Source organism: Pistacia vera, unplaced genomic scaffold (assembly GCF_008641045.1).
Source record: "Pistacia vera cultivar Batoury unplaced genomic scaffold, PisVer_v2 Contig190, whole genome shotgun sequence".
In the NCBI taxonomy this organism is placed as follows: domain Eukaryota; kingdom Viridiplantae; phylum Streptophyta; class Magnoliopsida; order Sapindales; family Anacardiaceae; genus Pistacia; species Pistacia vera.
Window position 1 is genome coordinate 2,049,420 of NW_022195991.1, and position 18,041 is coordinate 2,067,460.

At 32.7% G+C, this 18,041-nt stretch overlaps 1 protein-coding gene across 1 annotated transcript; it reads left to right on the forward strand.

The window, feature by feature from the left end:
• The first annotated feature begins 6,020 nt into the window (after window positions 1-6,020).
• On the forward strand, window positions 6,021-10,756 carry LOC116127341 (senescence-induced receptor-like serine/threonine-protein kinase). The gene is made up of 14 exons (XM_031412990.1): window positions 6,021-6,102; window positions 6,285-6,843; window positions 6,939-7,423; window positions 7,527-7,671; window positions 7,775-7,846; window positions 7,967-8,038; window positions 8,125-8,205; window positions 8,291-8,346; window positions 8,999-9,256; window positions 9,381-9,607; window positions 9,690-9,816; window positions 9,932-9,994; window positions 10,083-10,272; window positions 10,360-10,756. The coding sequence occupies exons 1-14, from the start codon at window positions 6,021-6,023 to the stop codon at window positions 10,754-10,756; spliced, it is 2,814 nt and encodes a 937-aa protein (XP_031268850.1).
• The last annotated feature ends 7,285 nt before the right edge of the window (window positions 10,757-18,041 follow it).

Here is an 18,041-nt window from a genome sequence, read left to right on the forward strand (position 1 = left end):
AACAGGCATAGAGGTGCCAACAAGTAAGGCTTGAGCTGAGTTATTAGGAGCTTGTGAAGGACCAGGATGAACAGGGACATATCTTGTATATGGAAAATATCCTAAATTTGTAACAGCATGTCTTGAAAAACCTTGGTAGTTATGGTCAAACCTGTGATAGCAATGAAGTGCTGAGTGACTAGGTTTCCCGCACACTTGGCACATTAATCTCAGTTTACCAAAACCTCTACCCTGCCTCGACCTTTAGCAAATGGATTAAATCCACCAACAAACAACTGTGGTGAGGAAACGATGGATTGTAGGGCACTCTATTATAATCAGCTTTGAAATTTCCAACTAAAGTTCCATCAACAAACTATGAGTATCCTGTGTGGCCAAAGTTATCAGGTTGAGCTTGTTGTGCTTGTTGAGACACTGAACCAGATTGTGATAAATTGTTCCCAACAGGACTCAGCATATTGGTGGACTGATTCATCATTACACCAGCATCATTTTGAGGCAGCACACTAGAACCTTCAGATAGTCCATTTTTTGATGCTAATAATTCAGAGGACATTTGTCCATGGAAGTGTAACAAAGCATTATTTTGTTTCTCTAATCTCATCTGCTTATGCAACAAGAATTGAGCCTCTTGGAATGTAGTCTGATTGACATTAGAGGTAAGATTCGCAACTACAACATCATATTCTGGGCCTAATCCATCTAGAATGTATAGCAATAACTCCTCATAACTAACATGCACACCACTTGCATTAAGCTCATTGCGTAACTCTTTCATTTGTAGAACATAGTCATTCACACTTTGTGATTCTTTTTTAGTGGTCTGAAGCATATTCCTAAGGTGTGAGGTTCTGGCCTTAGAGACCGATTGAAAATGTAATTCCAATGTGTGCCAAATTTCATACGCAGTGCTACATTTTGACACATGTCTGAACATAGATTTAGATATTGATGCTAGCAACCAACTCACCAAGAACTGATTAGTCTTCTTCCAACTAAAATATTTAGGTTTGGTCGCTTAATTGTATGTTCATTCCCTTCTAATTTCTCCATTATAAACAGAGAGGGACAAGGATTTGTACCTATAATGAAGCAATCTAAATCATGAGAAGCTAATGCAGGTAAAACCTGAGAAGGCTAGTAGTTGTAGTTCTTTTCCACTAGCTTCACCGAGAGAGTAGGAAGTGACGAATGAACTGTTAAGTTCTGTGTACCTCCATTACCAAGCTGTTCAGCATCAATCTTGGATGTATTAACTGAAAAATCAGGAGTAGAGCTTGCCATTGACGCTAGTCTATGGCTTTGATACCATGAAAGGACTAGAACGTTGTAGAAAGAAAAACAAGATTTGAGAGAAATCGGGAAAGAAAGAGCAGAGCAAGTAAATTTTCGGTTACTTACTTGGGTACCCTATAAAATTTCAATTACCCCCTATTAATTTAAAAAATGACAAGTAAACCTTAAAGATTTACCAATACACCCCTGAAAATTAAGAAAACGACATTAAGTAGTTTTCAATTTTTATCACTCATTCATTTGTGTCCAATCACAGTCACAGATCCTTGGAAATATATTATATATATATATAAATTATTAAATTTTACATCAAATTATATTTATGGAATTAATTTTTTAGAATTAAATTTTAGTGAACTTTATTATCCAAAAAAATACAATTATTATATAATATTATAATTACTAGAGCGAAAATGAAGCTTTTGAATTTTCTAATAAGTCAATTAAATATATAATCATTTAATTAAGTAGTGTATTAATGTTCATCAATTTATTATATAGAATTACTAATTTATTATAGACATACTTAGAACTTGATAATTGAAATAAATATTATTGTTAATAACATTAAGACACTTTTAATTGGATCTTAATTTTAATTATACACTTAATTAATCAAATAATTAACGAATATAATAAATTTTGATCCTTTTAAGTCTTAATCACATGCCCTCAAAACTTTACCTTTATAATATCTATTTTTAAATAGAGAAATAAAATATAATTACTAATAGATAAATTATTTCAGAAAAAGTTTCATACACTATTAGAAGGTGGTTCTGATTTTGTATTTTAATAAATTAACAAATCTTTGATACTTGTTAAACTTTGATTCATACTATCATACTTATGAATTAATGAAAATTATTTATATGGTATTATAATTACTAGAGTGAAAATAAAGTTTTTGAATTTACCCATAAGTTAAATTAACATTAATTGTGACAAAAGAATCAAACTGAATATTAATATTAATATGATTTGTGAATCTTTAATTAAATAATTAGTATGACTTTAAGTTTGTTTGATATCATTAATTTAAGTTTGATTACAAACACTCATATTTCTTAATATACCATGAGTCGTCATACTATAATGTTATAATTAATTAAATTTTTAATCATTTAATTAAGTAATGTATTAATGTTCATCAATTTATCATATATAATTACTAATATATATATATAGGACTTGATAATTGAAGTAAATATTATTCAATCGAATCAACTATTTTATTAAAAAATAATTATTTTAATAAAATTAAAATACTTTTACGTATATCCTTATTCCAATTATGCACTTAATTAGTTAACTAATAAATCAAAACTTTATGTTTAACATTATAAAATAGATTTTAAAAATATTTATAATATATAATATTTATTATTTAATTATTTAATAGCATTTAATATAATCCATCCCATCCACTTCTTCACCACGTCACCCATGTGTCTTAATTGCATTTTAATTTTTTATATGCATTTACAATAGACACCTCATACTTTACTGACGTTTTGTTCCAGTCCCAATTCCAAGACAGGTTCCATCCCCAGTACCCAACCTTTGTTCCCATTCTAGGTTTCAAGTGATGTAGGAACCGAAAACGATACCAAAACTGGATCCGCATAGCGACGGTTCGAAAAATTGGTACCGGAGCCTATCCTATGAAGCCAGTTTCTGGTAGGTTCTGGTTATACCGCCCGATTTCAGGTAGAACCATTAGCCATGTTCACCCCTAATTACTGCTATGTTATTAAATGATGAAGTTATTTTTGATGCCATTAGGACCATAGCACTTTAGATGGTCGAGATTCAATACAACTTACATAATTAATGCACTTTGGAAATATCATATATAAATGCATCTCTCAACTATTTAAATGTATTAATTTATTGGATCAAAATTTCGTCTAAAAAAATAAGGCTTACCTTCATTTTATTTATAAATTGATATGACAACGTGTATAGGGCAATTAAAGATTTAATTTCATCATCCATCACATTAATGCAACTTACATAATTAATGCACTTTCGAAATATCATATATACATGCAATCTCAACAATTTAAACACATTAATCTATTGGATCAAAATTACGTCCAAAAAAAATAATGCTTCGATCCTAACCCGTAGAGATTTTAAACAAAACTTTCATTTTATTTATGAATTGATACGACAACATGTATAGGGTAATTGAAGATTTAATTTCATCATCCATCACATTAAGTAGGCAGGTGTGTAGAGGGTATCACCGGTCAATGGTGGGGCACCAAGACTGAGTCAACTCTCAACGTATTGATATGACAACTTGTATAGGGTAATTAAAGATTTAATTTCATCATCCAGCACATTAAGTAGGCAGGTCAATGGTACTCTTTCGTGTAGAGGGTATCACCGGTCAATGGTAGGGTACCAAGACTGAGTCAACATCAACGTATTGATTTAGTGTACATCACATTCAATATAGCCAAGTCAGCGTAGACCTACGTCCTATTTAAATTTTGTGTAGAAATATATCAATTTAATCCCTTAAACTTCAGGCTCTTTTTTGGCTACTTTGTTAATTAAACTCTACACTTTCATTGCTTCATTTAGGGATGTCAAAAATTACCCATCTCGATTCTCATTCTAAATTTATCACCCAACCTAGATATAATATATGAAATTTAAAAAAATAAAAACTTACATTATCCATCCTCAAAAGGTAATAGAGTAAAACCAAAAGAAAAGTTGTGTTGGTCTGCACGCTTTTTTTTTTTTTGGTGATCGGAGGTATCCGAGTCAGCTTACGTGTATCTCAACTATTCTCTTAGGGTCCTAAAGTTGATAGTCAGATAAATCTCCTCAGTGACTACCTCTATTAATAACCTAGGTGAATCGAATCCATGACTTATTGAGTAATACACCCAAGACTGCGGAGACACTTGAAAGCTATTTTACGTAGAAGAAAAGCCCAATAGGATGATCCAAAGTCAATATCATGAGTATGAGGCTTTGAGCAGTTGACTTAGTCAATAGTAGGATAGCTGACTTACGTCAATTCTTATCCAGATTTGTGTGGAAGTTATTTCTCTCTTATAACATTATGGTGCCAATTTTTAACAAAAATAATGGTTATACAATTATCAAGTATTGTGGGGAAGATAATTTAATTCTCTCTTATTGCACCCTTAATCTTATGATATTATAAAAAACAATGGTTATATATATATATATAATGAAAACTAGATCTCAAATTCTAAAGCAAAATTTATATATTATTTATACATTTTTTTATCCATATGACATTATGCTTCATTAAAAAATTAAACATTAATAAATACTATATGGACCACTGTGGTGTTGGTTTTGTCGTTTAAAATACTAGATAAGAAGGACCCTTTCAAAGAAAGGGACGTTAGTAAAGTTGTCAAGGTTTGGGGTTTTTGAAAAGAGTAAACTACATTTTCCCACCCAAGGTTTGCTTTAATGACACTTTTACACCCAAAGTTTATATTTTGTTAATACCCAAAACACACCTTACTTTCTTAGCCGACGTTCGTCGAGTTACTAGGAGTCACGATAAGAGGGGCTTTGTAGAGTGGAGGCCAATGGATCTAATGGTGGTGATCGATTAAATATTCACTACTGAAATCAGTCGAAAATCAGCTAAGAACATGAAACTCTAGCTTTATGATGATTGACAATTAGCGAAAAATCAGGTGTCGGAATGGGAGAGGTTTTGTAGAGAGAAGACTAGAGGTTCAAATGGTGGTGACGGAAAGAATTTTCATGTCAGAATCGACAGGAATTTGCTTTAAATAGTAACAAAATATTAACTTTGGGGGGGAAAGTGGTATTTTGAAACATTTTGGGTGGGAAAATGTCATTAAGGTAAACATTGGGTGGGAAAATTTGTTTACTCTTTTGAAAAATATTAAAAAAATATAGATGATTTATTTTTTATTTTAGGTATCTAGCTCACATTGGAGTTTGTCTAATCGTAGGGTCATGGAAAATCCTACAAACCCAATGAACAAAAATAATTGCATAAATGTTATATAGGTATCTCTATCTAATCCTTAGGGTCATGGAACACTCTACAAGCCCAATGGATAAAGATAATTGTGTAATTTGATATGTATCTCTCCTACGACTCGAACACAAGCCATTCTGAGTATATTTAATCTAAATAGCTAAAGGGTTTGTCATCTGATCACAAAGAAAAAGGTTATAATAGTTATGATTTCACAATTATATAATATAGTAAGCGACTCTGGCTATGCATATAACATGATAATTTCAATCTAACATGTGGTTAAGTTTCTGCACATATGAAACAAAATAGATTTTCTGCATAAATAAAACAAAAATGGATGCCTTCTCGCGTGTAAGTCGGGTTTAGAACAATGATCTTTCAAGCCAGCCTGGAAACTTGTAATTTAGCTATCAACTGTTCTTTACCCCAACATGCGGGCAAGCTGAAGGCATCCATTTTGTAATTTAGCTACCAATTAATTGTCTGAATAAAACAATTGCTCCATCTCTTTCAGGCTAAAATGACATATTTATTGTTGTCATTAAATCATGTTTCTTCAACAACAATGGGAATTTTTTAAGTATAAAATTATCCAGTTAAATTAATCCCTTGAGATTTTGTTACTGATATACCTACTTTGCTTTATATATATATAATCATCCACTTATTCACCTAGTTAAGAAGAAAGAAACTCAAAAAGAGGATGATGGATAAGTCGAAGAGCTTCCACTATGCTCTGCTTGCGATATTCACTCTTGCAGCATTGATTCATGCTCAGAATCAATCAGGTTTGAACTTTTCTGTATAATTAGTTCGGATTTTGCTATTACCAATTACCCAAACCCGATTTTTGTAACCTGAAACTGCCATATGTAAAGTTTATATGTAAATTGTATGAAGTTCAATATAGTTGGCAATTTAAGTTCTAACTGAGCCTTATTTTTGCCTTAATTCTTTATCTTTCTTTCAGACTTCATTAGCATAGATTGCGGGAAAGCAGAAGGTCCTGACTCTACTGATCTTGCTAATGGTATAAAGTACACTTCAGATGAAAACTTCATTGATACAGGGTTATCAGGGAGTGTAGATCCCAAATTCTTCAGCAAAGACTCTGAAGATCCATTTAATACTGTGAGAAGTTTTCCAGAAGGTAAAAAAAACTGTTACACCCTGAATCCTACTCAAGGAAAAAACGGTAAGTATTTGATCAGAGCCCGTTTCATGTACGGAAACTACGACGGAAAAAATAAAACGCCACAGTTTGATCTATATCTGGGGGGTAGTCTCTGGGAGACAATAAATCTGGACCATGTTTACAGCCCTTTAACCAAGGAGATCATACATGTTCCTTCAACAGATTATATATTTGTGTGTCTTATTAATACAGGCCTCGGAGTACCATTTATATCATCTCTAGAGCTTAGGCCTTTGAATACTTCGCTTTACAAGACAGAGAATCCGTCCACTGAATCCCTTGCACTCCTAGCACGATTTGACTTGGGTTCTAATCCTGATCAACCAGCAGTCAGGTGAAACTTTTTGTGTGATATCATATTTGTGAAGTGAACTATAAGGCTTTTTTTTTTTTTTCATAAGTAATGATTTTAAGTGATGCCCTGAATAGATACATGGACGATATATATGACCGCATTTGGACGCCCAAAATCACTTCTGATTGGGAAACATCGAGACCCTTGATTAACAATATTGATGCCCAAACTCTGAATGATGCCCCTTACCGAGCACCAGTTTCTGTCATGACTACAGCCGTCAAACCAAATAACGATGATGGGAGCTTGGTCTTTTCTTGCTATTTGTCAGCAGATCCAAATTACCGATACTATTCTTACAAGTATTTTGCCGAAATAGAGAAACTACACAGCAACCAAATCAGAGAATTCAACTTGCGCGAAAACGGGGAACAAATTTATGGGCCTTATAGGCCAGAATACTTGTCCACATTGACAGTCCCTTCGGGACCACTGAAAGCAGAAAGTATCAAGATTGAAATCACAAAAACTGAAAATTCAACCCTTCCACCCATTCTCAATGCCGTCGAGGTCTACAGGGTAAGAGATTTCTCGCAACCGTTAACACTCCAAAATGATGGTATGTTTTTCCTAACTTGTGCTTTTTTCTACGCATATAAATTTTTGAAGTTGGAAACTTATTCCAAATTTATCACTTGTTTGTATATATTTGAACATTTCAGTGAATGCTATGATGAGTATAAAAAAAACCTATCAAGTGAGAAAAAAGGACTGGCAAGGTGATCCCTGCGCCCCTAAAAATTGCTTCTGGGAAGGCATTAGTTGCAGCAGCTTGGAGAACAATAGTCCTCTTAGAATCATTTCCTTGTAAGTTTATATTTTCAATATTTTTTTTTTTTTTAACATAAAAGAACTTTACAATAAGAGATGCAAATTGTAATATTGTATGATGCTTTGAACACGTGATTAGGAACTTGTCTTTGAGTGGATTGACTGGACAGATAACTCCAACCTTTGCGAATTTGACATCACTTCAACATCTGTGACCATTCTATCTTACATTTAAAATCTAAATAGTAAATCGTACATTTACCAATATTGAACTACTTGAACTTGGTTTCTTCTCTCACCACTGACAATGAACGAAAATCGCTGAATTCAGGGATCTATCTTATAATAGCTTCAGTGGATCAGTGCCTGATTTTTTCTCTCGAATGCCATCTTTGAGAGTCTTGTAAGTTTATAGACTTAAATTTGGAAAATTTTTAATAGGACAAATTATATTGAAGGGACGAGTCATGTTTTTATCTAACTTTCCAGAAACTTAAAGGGAAACGAGTTCACAGGATCACTTCCAGCGGAACTCGAGAAAAGGTTGAACAATGGATCACTAATTTTAAGGTTTGCCTTTTCTCATACACCATCACCAAAGATTTAGGTAATGAATTATGTAGATCATGAGTACTTATTTTTGGTGTTCAAATAGAGATTGCAAATATTTCAGAGAAAATGGTCTCTTGTATATTAACTATCCCTTGCTCTGTACAACAGTTATACAAAGTTTATATACAGCCAGACTATACACATATCAGATCATCAAGGAAGACATGTGAAAATAAACTAATTACAATGTTTATATTTAACTTAAAGTAATCTTCATTAGCAGTATTCTGTTGAACATTACTGGTAATTAAAGAGTGGTGGTTATTACTAAATCATGATAATTATTTAATCAAAGAAAATTTTTAGTATATAACCATCACTGGGTGGCGTGATGGTAAAAGAGTAAAAGGAAATTCTATAAGCTGTTGAGTTAGATTTCTCCCAGGACTAATAAAGGTGACTACTGAAGCTCTTATCTGGTTGATAGTTTTAGTGTCCTTGGAGATTAGTTGATTTGTGTACAAACATATGCCATTAATTTTATCGGATGGTCTTCTAGCATAGCAAAGTGAAGTAGTAGGATAAATATATACCAAAAAATGGAATGAAAATGTTGTCAACAAAATGAAGTTTCTTCCTCATAATCCACCCTAATTAACAATGAAGATGACTTAGATGACAATAAAGGAGTAATTCAAACTGATATATCACTAAATAAATAAAAAAGTTCATAAAAAAAAGTCAAATCTAGTTAATAAATGGATATCAATAATGTGATAATAAAAGAATAATATTAAATTAATTTATAAAGTTTGTATATATAATTTGTATGAATATAATTACTTATGTTATATATATCTATGTTTGTTATTTCAAGTCTTACTGCTAATTTATTATCAATCGATTGATGAAAGGATGGACGACTTAAATCAAAATAATACGCTGTCGCCTTCAAGCCAAAACAAGAACTCGGTTGTTACTCCACTAGTAGCATTTCTTGCGGCAACATTGTCCGCAGTCATTATCGGATTGACTATCTTCTGCAGCCTTAAAACATGGAGGAAGAATGGTAAGACTTCCATAAAAATTGTATATGTAGGAAATTTTTATTATCATGCAGGATACACTTGTTTTAATTTCTTAATAGATACTTACCAAGTTACCAATTAAACTTGTTCTGACATTATTATCAGTTGTTGGGAAGGCAGAAATCCTATTAGAAAATCAAAATGATTCATTTGAATCTAAGAATCGGCAATATGCATATTCTGATGTCATAAAAATTACCAACAACTTCACGAGGGTTCTTGGAAATGGAGGATTTGGAACAGTTTATCATGGCTGCATTGGGGATAATGAAGTAGCTGTGAAAATGCTCTCTCCATCATCCGCACAGGGTTACAAAGAGTTCCATGCAGAGGTATCCGTGCAACATAATAAAACATCATTCATCATGCAAATTACAATCATGAAGAAATTAACATTATTTCGAAATATTGCAGGTAAAACTTTTAATGAGAGTTCATCACAGAAACTTGACTGCACTTGTTGGTTACTGCATTGATGGCAAAAATATGGGTCTTATCTATGAGTACATGCCGATGGGAACCTTGGAACAACATTTGTCAGGTCAAACATTTATATTATCAAACGTGCATGATCATCACCACATGAAAATTTATGCTGGAATAAATAGAAATTTCTCTACATAATTTTAGTAAAATTTTGCATTGATGATTGACAGGTAAAATTGAGTATATCTTGAGTTGGGAAGAAAGAATGCGAATAGCAGTCGATGCTGCACAGGGTTAGTGAGTTAAATATTTGCCCAAGATATCAGTTTTTTTATTTTTTTAGTTGCTTGTAAAATTTTCTATGTCGAATTTTGTACGTAGGATTGGAGTATTTGCACAATGGCTGTAAGCCACCCATGGTCCATAGAGATGTGAAGCCTTCAAACATTTTATTGAACGACAAGCTACAAGCCAAGATATCTGATTTTGGCCTCTCCCGTGTATTTTCAACTGAAAGTAGCACTGCTATATCAACCACGGTTGCTGGCACCGCGGGCTACCTTGACCCAGAGTAATACCATGCCTCCAACTTTGTTTTAATTTACCTAAAGGTTTTGTTATGGAAACTTATAGGGTTAACTTTGATATATGCATGCAGATGCGTGATTATGTCCAACGGGTTGAATGAAAAGAGTGATGTTTATAGTTTGGGACTCGTTCTTTTAAATATAATCACCGGCCAGCCAGTGGTATTAAAATCCTTCCGAAATATGCACATAATTGAATGGGTTAAATCCAGGCTTGCAGGAGGGGATATTAGAGAGATAGTTGATCCACGTTTAGGGGACCATTTCAACATCAATTCAGCGTGGAAAGCGGTGGAAGTAGCACTTGCTTGTACATCTCAGTTTTCCTCAACAAGGCCAACCATGATCGAGGTAGTGATGGATTTGAAAGAGTGTTTGGCAATAGAACTTGTTCAGAATAATAATGAAGGCGAATGCAAAGTTAACAGCATTGTTATTGATACTGAAACTGCTCCCCTGGCGAGGTAGGTCGTAAATTTTCTAGCTCTTGTGGAGCGTTGAAGTTTAGACTTTAGTGGTTCAATCTGCAAAATATGGTATAATACTGTTGATATATATTGTCTTATTAATTGTTCATTTATGTTATTAAGTTTGCATGTGATAATAATGATCAAACAATTATAGATTAATTTGATCAACAGTGCCTTCTAATTAATCGTGGACATGTAACCTGGTGGTCAAGAAGATTCGTTCTCTTCATTGACTTCTTGAACTCAAATGACTTTGGACTACTAACTACATATTTGTTGTTTAAACTTGTAGAGTGTTCAATGAGTAACGGGAATTAACAATGTGAGAAAGGATGAAAGTGCTTAGACTAAATAACACGCATTAAATACCACGTTAATAAAATAAAATAGATAGTATTAGAGTAGACTAAATTTTGCAGTCATAGAGAGGCAGTGGTGGTGGAATTTCCAGTGAATGCAGAGGCAGCGGCAATGGAAATTTTAAAATTGAATCGGCAGTATTATTGGGATTCATTGATGGCGCTTTATTATGTACAATAATCTAAATATATTAAAATTTTCTCAAATCAGATTTCTTAATTATCATCACAATATTAATTGACTTTTTAATAAAAATAAATTAAATTAAAGAGAAGAATAGAAAAGAGCAGAAGATGGGCAATGTCAACATCATCGCTTGAAGAGAAGTTGACTCAGGTCAAAGTAGGGTTGCTTGCTGACTCAGCTCAATAATAAGGTAGCTTGCTGACTCAGCTCAATATTGATCCAATATCCTGTAAAAAATATTGAAAAAAAATTAAAACTACGATCGTACTACATTCATAATGATTTATCTATGTATCTGATTTGTCTGGTTTGAATTTTTAGTTTTCGTTAATCTTTATAATTAATTTCAATATTTACAGGACATGCACTAGTTTGTATAAACTCTATTCTATCATGTGAAAGATTTTAACCTGTCGTTCAAACCAAAATTTATTTATTTATTGGAAAAGATAAATTTCATAAAAAAAGAGTACATAAACTAGAGACATACCCTCGGACAGGAACGTAGTCAAGATTTTTAGTCAATGGGGTCAAAACATCAACTATAAACCGAAGTCTCAAATCTCAAAACTTAGGCTTTTCAAACAATTTATACTAATCCAATAAAATTCAACTAATAAACTCATAAAATCTCATTAAATCCAACTCTAATTATCAAACAATTAACATATATATCAAAATTAAACCAAATCTCCCAATTTAGGGTTTCATCAATTCTTTAAACTCATTCAAAACTAACTCAATAACTAATTAAAATTTATCAAACCTAACTTAAAATAACAACTAATTAACTCATACATCAACATAAACAAGATTAAATCAAAACTCACATCAAAATCTAGGAATTTAATTTTCTAATTTCAAACCTATTTATTAAACTCAACAAAAACCCAAAGCTTATGATCTTTCATCAATTAAGAAAACTAAAAGAAAAGATCATTATGCCGAAAAAAAAAAAAAAAATTGAGGAACATAAGGAGGAGGAGGATACCCTGATGAGTTTACTGCATTTATATAATTTAGAAATATATATTTAATTAGAATAATCTAGTATCTCATTTGTGTCTCTGTTACAATACGGCAAAACAAAATGAATAGTTTGAGCCCTGTCAGTCCTAACCTAGGCTAAGGTCTGAAAGACGATCAATTTATTTAATAAGCATCATCTTACTTTGTAACTTTTAATGAAATAGCCTTTCTTGAGTAATCCAATCAAAAGATGAAGAAAATATAAGAGAAAACGAGAGAGAATGAAGAAGAGAGAAAAGGTTAAAAAAAAGTGTTAATTAATACAAGTTTTTGTGAGATCAATATGAATTTAATTGAGGTTAAAATTGTAAATTCTATAACATATAAAACCTTATTGATTTTTTTCAAAGACCATAACAGATATGCCTTCTTTTACCCAAAAAAAAAAAAAAAAACCTTCTAATTGTTGTGTATACAAAATCAATCAATTATTAGGTATCAAGTTAGCATACATGCATCTTATGATTGATAATTATATGTGCAATTATTATAAAACGAGTCTCTTCAGTTCTTATGCAAAATTTATTAAGGAGAACCCTGGCAGTTTTTCATGGTTATTGTTTAATACTCCCGATATATTAATTCGTTGTACTTGTACCTCTTGATCAAGTGGATTTTTATAAGCTAGCGCAAGTGGATTTGGACAAATTCAACTTCTAACACTGCTGAAGAGGTAGATCTCTCTTTTAAGTTTTAACTCGCTTTATTTATTACTTTTGTGTTCAATGTTTTATAGACTACGAGTCAACTCGCCATCCCATGTGTGGAGTCTTTTGAATGGAAATTTCATACACCAATATGTACGGTACAGTACAATGATATTAAATTAACAGCCTGGAAACTTGAAATTTGATTACTATATTGACTTGTTGATCAGACAATAAGTCTATTTTTTTTAGGTGCAGCATTTAATGTCGTTCATAATCTAAATTAATACCCTTAATTATTATTAATGTTACTGATACACTAATTAACTTTGCTGTATATATATATATATATATATATATATATGAAGTCATGATCCACTTATATTTCACATAAGAAAAAAAAAACTATATAAAAAAGAGATAGGATGATAGAGAAGTTACAGAGTTTCCACTATGCTTTGCTTGCTGGTTTCTCTCTTGCTCTTATGATTCATGCTCAGGATCAATCAGGTTTGAACTTGTCTGATCCGAATTCCAGACCAGTGACCTTGAACGGCAATTTTACAATGTCAGAAGTTTCCCTGAAGGTATAAGAATTGTTACACCATATATCCTGCACAAGGAAAGAATAATAGGTATTTATCAGAGCCCGTTTCATGTATGGGAACTGTGACAACCAGAATAGTGTGCCACAGTTTGATCTTTATCTGGGAGTTATCTCTGGGAACTGTGACCTGGACCCAGAAAACCCTTCACAGTGTAACGGCGGAGATCATTCATGTGCTTTCAACGATTATATATTTGTCTGTCTTGTTATACGGGTCGTGGAACACCGTTCATATCATCGCTAGAGCTAGGCTTTTTGGATAGTGCAATTTACACCACTGCGATTCTGTCTATTCACTTCTACCCAAAGACGTTATGATTTTGTTCTACAACCAATCAATCAGTCAGGTAAACATTTACTGATCTCTATTTATGGTGTGAGGTATAAGGTATGTGTTTCTATAATTAGTGATTTTGTCTCACTAGGTACAAAGATGATAAATATGATCGCATTTGGATGCCCAGAAATTCCCCTGAGCGGGAAACATTAAGCCAAACATTCCCAGTTGATGCGCAGGCTCTGAATGCTACGCTTTCCACCACACCGTTGTAATGGGTTCTGCTTGCACACCACAAATGACAGTGAAGCCATGTTCTTTACTTGGGATTATCCATTGATCCAACTTCCAAGTTTATTTTTACATTCACTTGGCGAAGTTGAGCTCTAGGCACCATACAGAGAATTCAACTTCTACCTAAATGAGACGCCCTTTTATGGACCTGTTACTCATAAGTTACTCCCAGAACTGTTTTCACTTCATTACCAGTGACACAAGGAACTGGAAGTGTCCGGCTTAAAACTCAATAAACTGAGACATCGACCTTCCCCCTTATGAATGCCATGAAATCTACATGGTAAAACAATTCTCGCAACTGCAACAGACCAAAATATGGTATGCTTTACTGAACATATGCTTATCACTACATCATATGGTGTGAATTTCTTTTCTTCTTATAACACTTCCTCTTTTCTTCTGAACTTTTGAAAATCTTAGTTCGTGCTATATTATATAAAATCACATAGCGTGTCAAAAGAAATGGCAAGGAGATCCATGTGCCCCCAAGGTTACTGGTGGGATGGCCTTAACTGCAGCTACGAGAATAATTATTCCCCCAGAATCGTATCATTGTAAGTCTAATTATGCCTTTCAATAAGTACACAGGAGTTATATTTTTATCTTAGTATGTCACAATCTCTTTAATACAATTGAACCTTAAATAGAACATGTCTTCGAGTGGATTAACTGGGGAAATATCCTACATTTCTCTGAACTGACATTACTAGAATCTCTTAGTTAAAAATTCTTCTGTCTTAACCAGTAAGAAATATTCATAATGAAATTGAATTTACAGGGATTTATCAGACAATAGCTTAAGTGGAACAATACCTGAAGTTTTAATCTCGACTGCCATCTTTGAGAAACCTGTGAGTTAATTACTTCGTTATTAAAGTGGACATTTTAATAGGACAAAAGGGGCTAGCTATTCATGTTATTGTCTAACTTTCCAGAAACTTAAAAAGAAACAATCTCAGAGGATCACTTCCAGGTGAACACGGGAAAGATGGAACAGGGGTTGCTTACTTTAAGGTTTGCCTCTTCTTGTAAACATCCAATGAGGGTAATTTTGTTGGATCTCATGTTTTCTAAAATATCACCCCCCGAATAGTTTCAGAAAACATCACAAAACTCTCTGCAGTTAATTCCATCCAATATAAATATATAATATCTGAAACTTTGAAACAGACCTTTGGGTGGCGTTGAACTTTCAGCAAATCAAAGGATAGTGATTTATTTTGTTCAACAAAGAGATTGCTTTCTGGTAATGTAGGAGATTGCACTATTTCTAATCATTTCTTTTTTTGTGTCGGTCAATTGATGCAAATGGGGACGAAAACCAAATATTGTCTCTCGGCTTCATGTGAGAAAACGAAAACGATATGTTGTTCCATATTGCATCCTCGCTACATTTTCCGCTTTCATGATAGCGTTGGCCATCTTCTTCAGCCTAAAAACGAGGAAAAAGAAAGTTCAGACTCGATATAAAAAATGTAACATAGTCACATAACTGTGGGATACAATTGACTTTGCTCTTGATATAAACTTCTTTTATTTCAGTTATTGGGAATGAACAGAGTTAAAGGTAGAATGATTCTTTTGAATCAAGAAATCGGCAATTACATATTCAGATGTTCTATCGATTACCAAAAACTTCGACTGGGTTCTTGGTAAAGGAGGATCTGGACCAGTTTATTATGGCTTCCTGGATGAAAATTATCGCTACTTGGATCACACTGAAGTAGCTGTCAAGATGCTGTCTCCATCATCCGCCCAAGGTTGCAAGAGTTCCATGCAGAGTATGCGATAGCAGAGTAATAATTTATGCCAAATTGTGAGGAAATTCCCATGGCTTACTGTTTCATATATGCGTTGAATTACAGATTAAGCTCCTGATGAGAGTCACCATAAAAACTGACAACCCTTATTGGATATTGCATGGAAGACACGTATATGGGGCTTGTCTATGAGTACATGGCCAGGGAAACTTGGAAAACTATCTGTCAGGTTACTTCAATTTGTCCTAAATATTTATGCAAGCGTGCACACCATTACCTTTATATGTTTCCAATTATATTTATTGAATCGCCCAATGTGATAAATTCACTGCTGATTTTGATGCACAGTAAAGATGACTACATCTATTGGGAAGATGATTGCGCATAGCAGTGAACGCTGCACAGGTTAATCTTAATGAGTACTGAATGAGTTATTACTATTTTCATTTTCCGATGCTTAATATATATAACACCATTATATTTGAAATGTAGATTGGAGTATTTGCATTATGGTTGTAAGCCACCCATAGTCCATAGAGATGTGAAGCTGCAAATCTTATTGAATGAAAATTAGAAGCTAAAATGGCTGATTTTGGCTTATCCCGAATATTTCCAACTGAAAGTGGTACTAATATAGACTGAGCATCTTGCTGTACCCCAGGGTACATTGATCCGGAGTATTACTTGGTTAATACTATTGGTTTTCTCCAAATTATTGATATAATGTTTCCAATTACAGAATGAAAGAGAAATGAATTTATATTATAATTTGTTTCAATGCAGGTGCTCTATGTACAACCGGATGAATGAAAAGGTGATTTTATAGTTTTGGAGTTGTTCTTTTAAAGATAATTTCAAACCGCGCGTTGATTGCAAAAATATCTCAACAGAATGTTCATATAAGTGAATGGGTTCGATCCAAGCTTGCAGAAGCGGATATCAAAATATTGTTGATCCACATTTAGGGGATGATTTTATATACTAGTTCTGCATGGAAAGCTGTGAACTCGCACTAGCTTGTGCATCTAACACTTCGTCTGAAAGGCCTACCATGACTGAGGTAGTGATGGATTGAAAGAGTGTTTGCTGTAGAAATTGCTCGAAATGATGAAGCCGTTACACATTAGACAGCGTTATCTGATTCAGAATTTTCTCCTCAAGCAGTACATATTTTCAGAAATCCTGTGGATCAGGTTCAATATCCACGCAATGTTAAATTTATAATCTTTTTTCTTGGCTTGTAATGATCGAACAATCAGACTATTCAACAAAAGACCATCTCATTGTTAACAATCAACGCATTAATTACTCATGTCATGAATATTTTGTTCTGTTTTGAGCATTAGAAGGATTTATAGTGGACCCAATGAATAGAGTAGTACGACTATTCCTTTCACAATAGCGTTTACAATGCAACACGGCTTCAGTTGATTTCATTGTCAACGTTATCTAAAAAATCTTCGGTTACTTACCTGGGTACCCTATAAAATTTCAATTACCCCCTATTAATTTAAAAAGTGACAAGTAAACCTTAATGATTTACCAATACACCCCCAAAATTAAGAAAAACAATTATATTTTTTCAATTTTTATTACTCATTTGTCCATCACAGTCACAGATCCATGGAATATTTTATATATATATATATATATTTAAATTTACAATCAAAGTATATTTATGGAATTAATTTTGAGAATTAAATTTTAGTGAACTTTATTATCCAAAATACAATATTATATAGTAAATATATATACTAGAGTGAAAATGAAGTTTTTGAATTTTCGTAATCAATTAATATTAATCATTTAATTAAGTAGTATACTAATGTTCATCAATTTATTATATATAATTACTAATTTACTACAGATATGCTTAAACTTGATAATTGAAGTAAATATTATTCAATCAAATATATTATTTTATTTAAATAATATTGTTATAACATTAAAACCTTTTAATTGGATCTGAATTCTATTATACACTTATTAATCAAATAATTAACGAATCAAAATATTTTTATCCTCTTAAGTCTTAATCACATGCCCTCAAACTTTAACATTATAATATCTATTTTTAAAAAGAGAATAAAATAATTCTACTATAAATAATTATTTTGAAA

Bases quoted from the DNA above. Each gene is read 5' to 3' on its own strand.
- LOC116127341 (XM_031412990.1), top strand. From the start codon at position 6,021: ATGGATAAGTCGAAGAGCTTCCACTATGCTCTGCTTGCGATATTCACT. The intron at 8,039-8,124 runs GTAAGTTTATAG...CTAACTTTCCAG, and splicing joins ATGCCATCTTTGAGAGTCTT to AAACTTAAAGGGAAACGAGT. The intron at 10,273-10,359 runs GTAATACCATGC...ATATGCATGCAG, and splicing joins GCGGGCTACCTTGACCCAGA to ATGCGTGATTATGTCCAACG.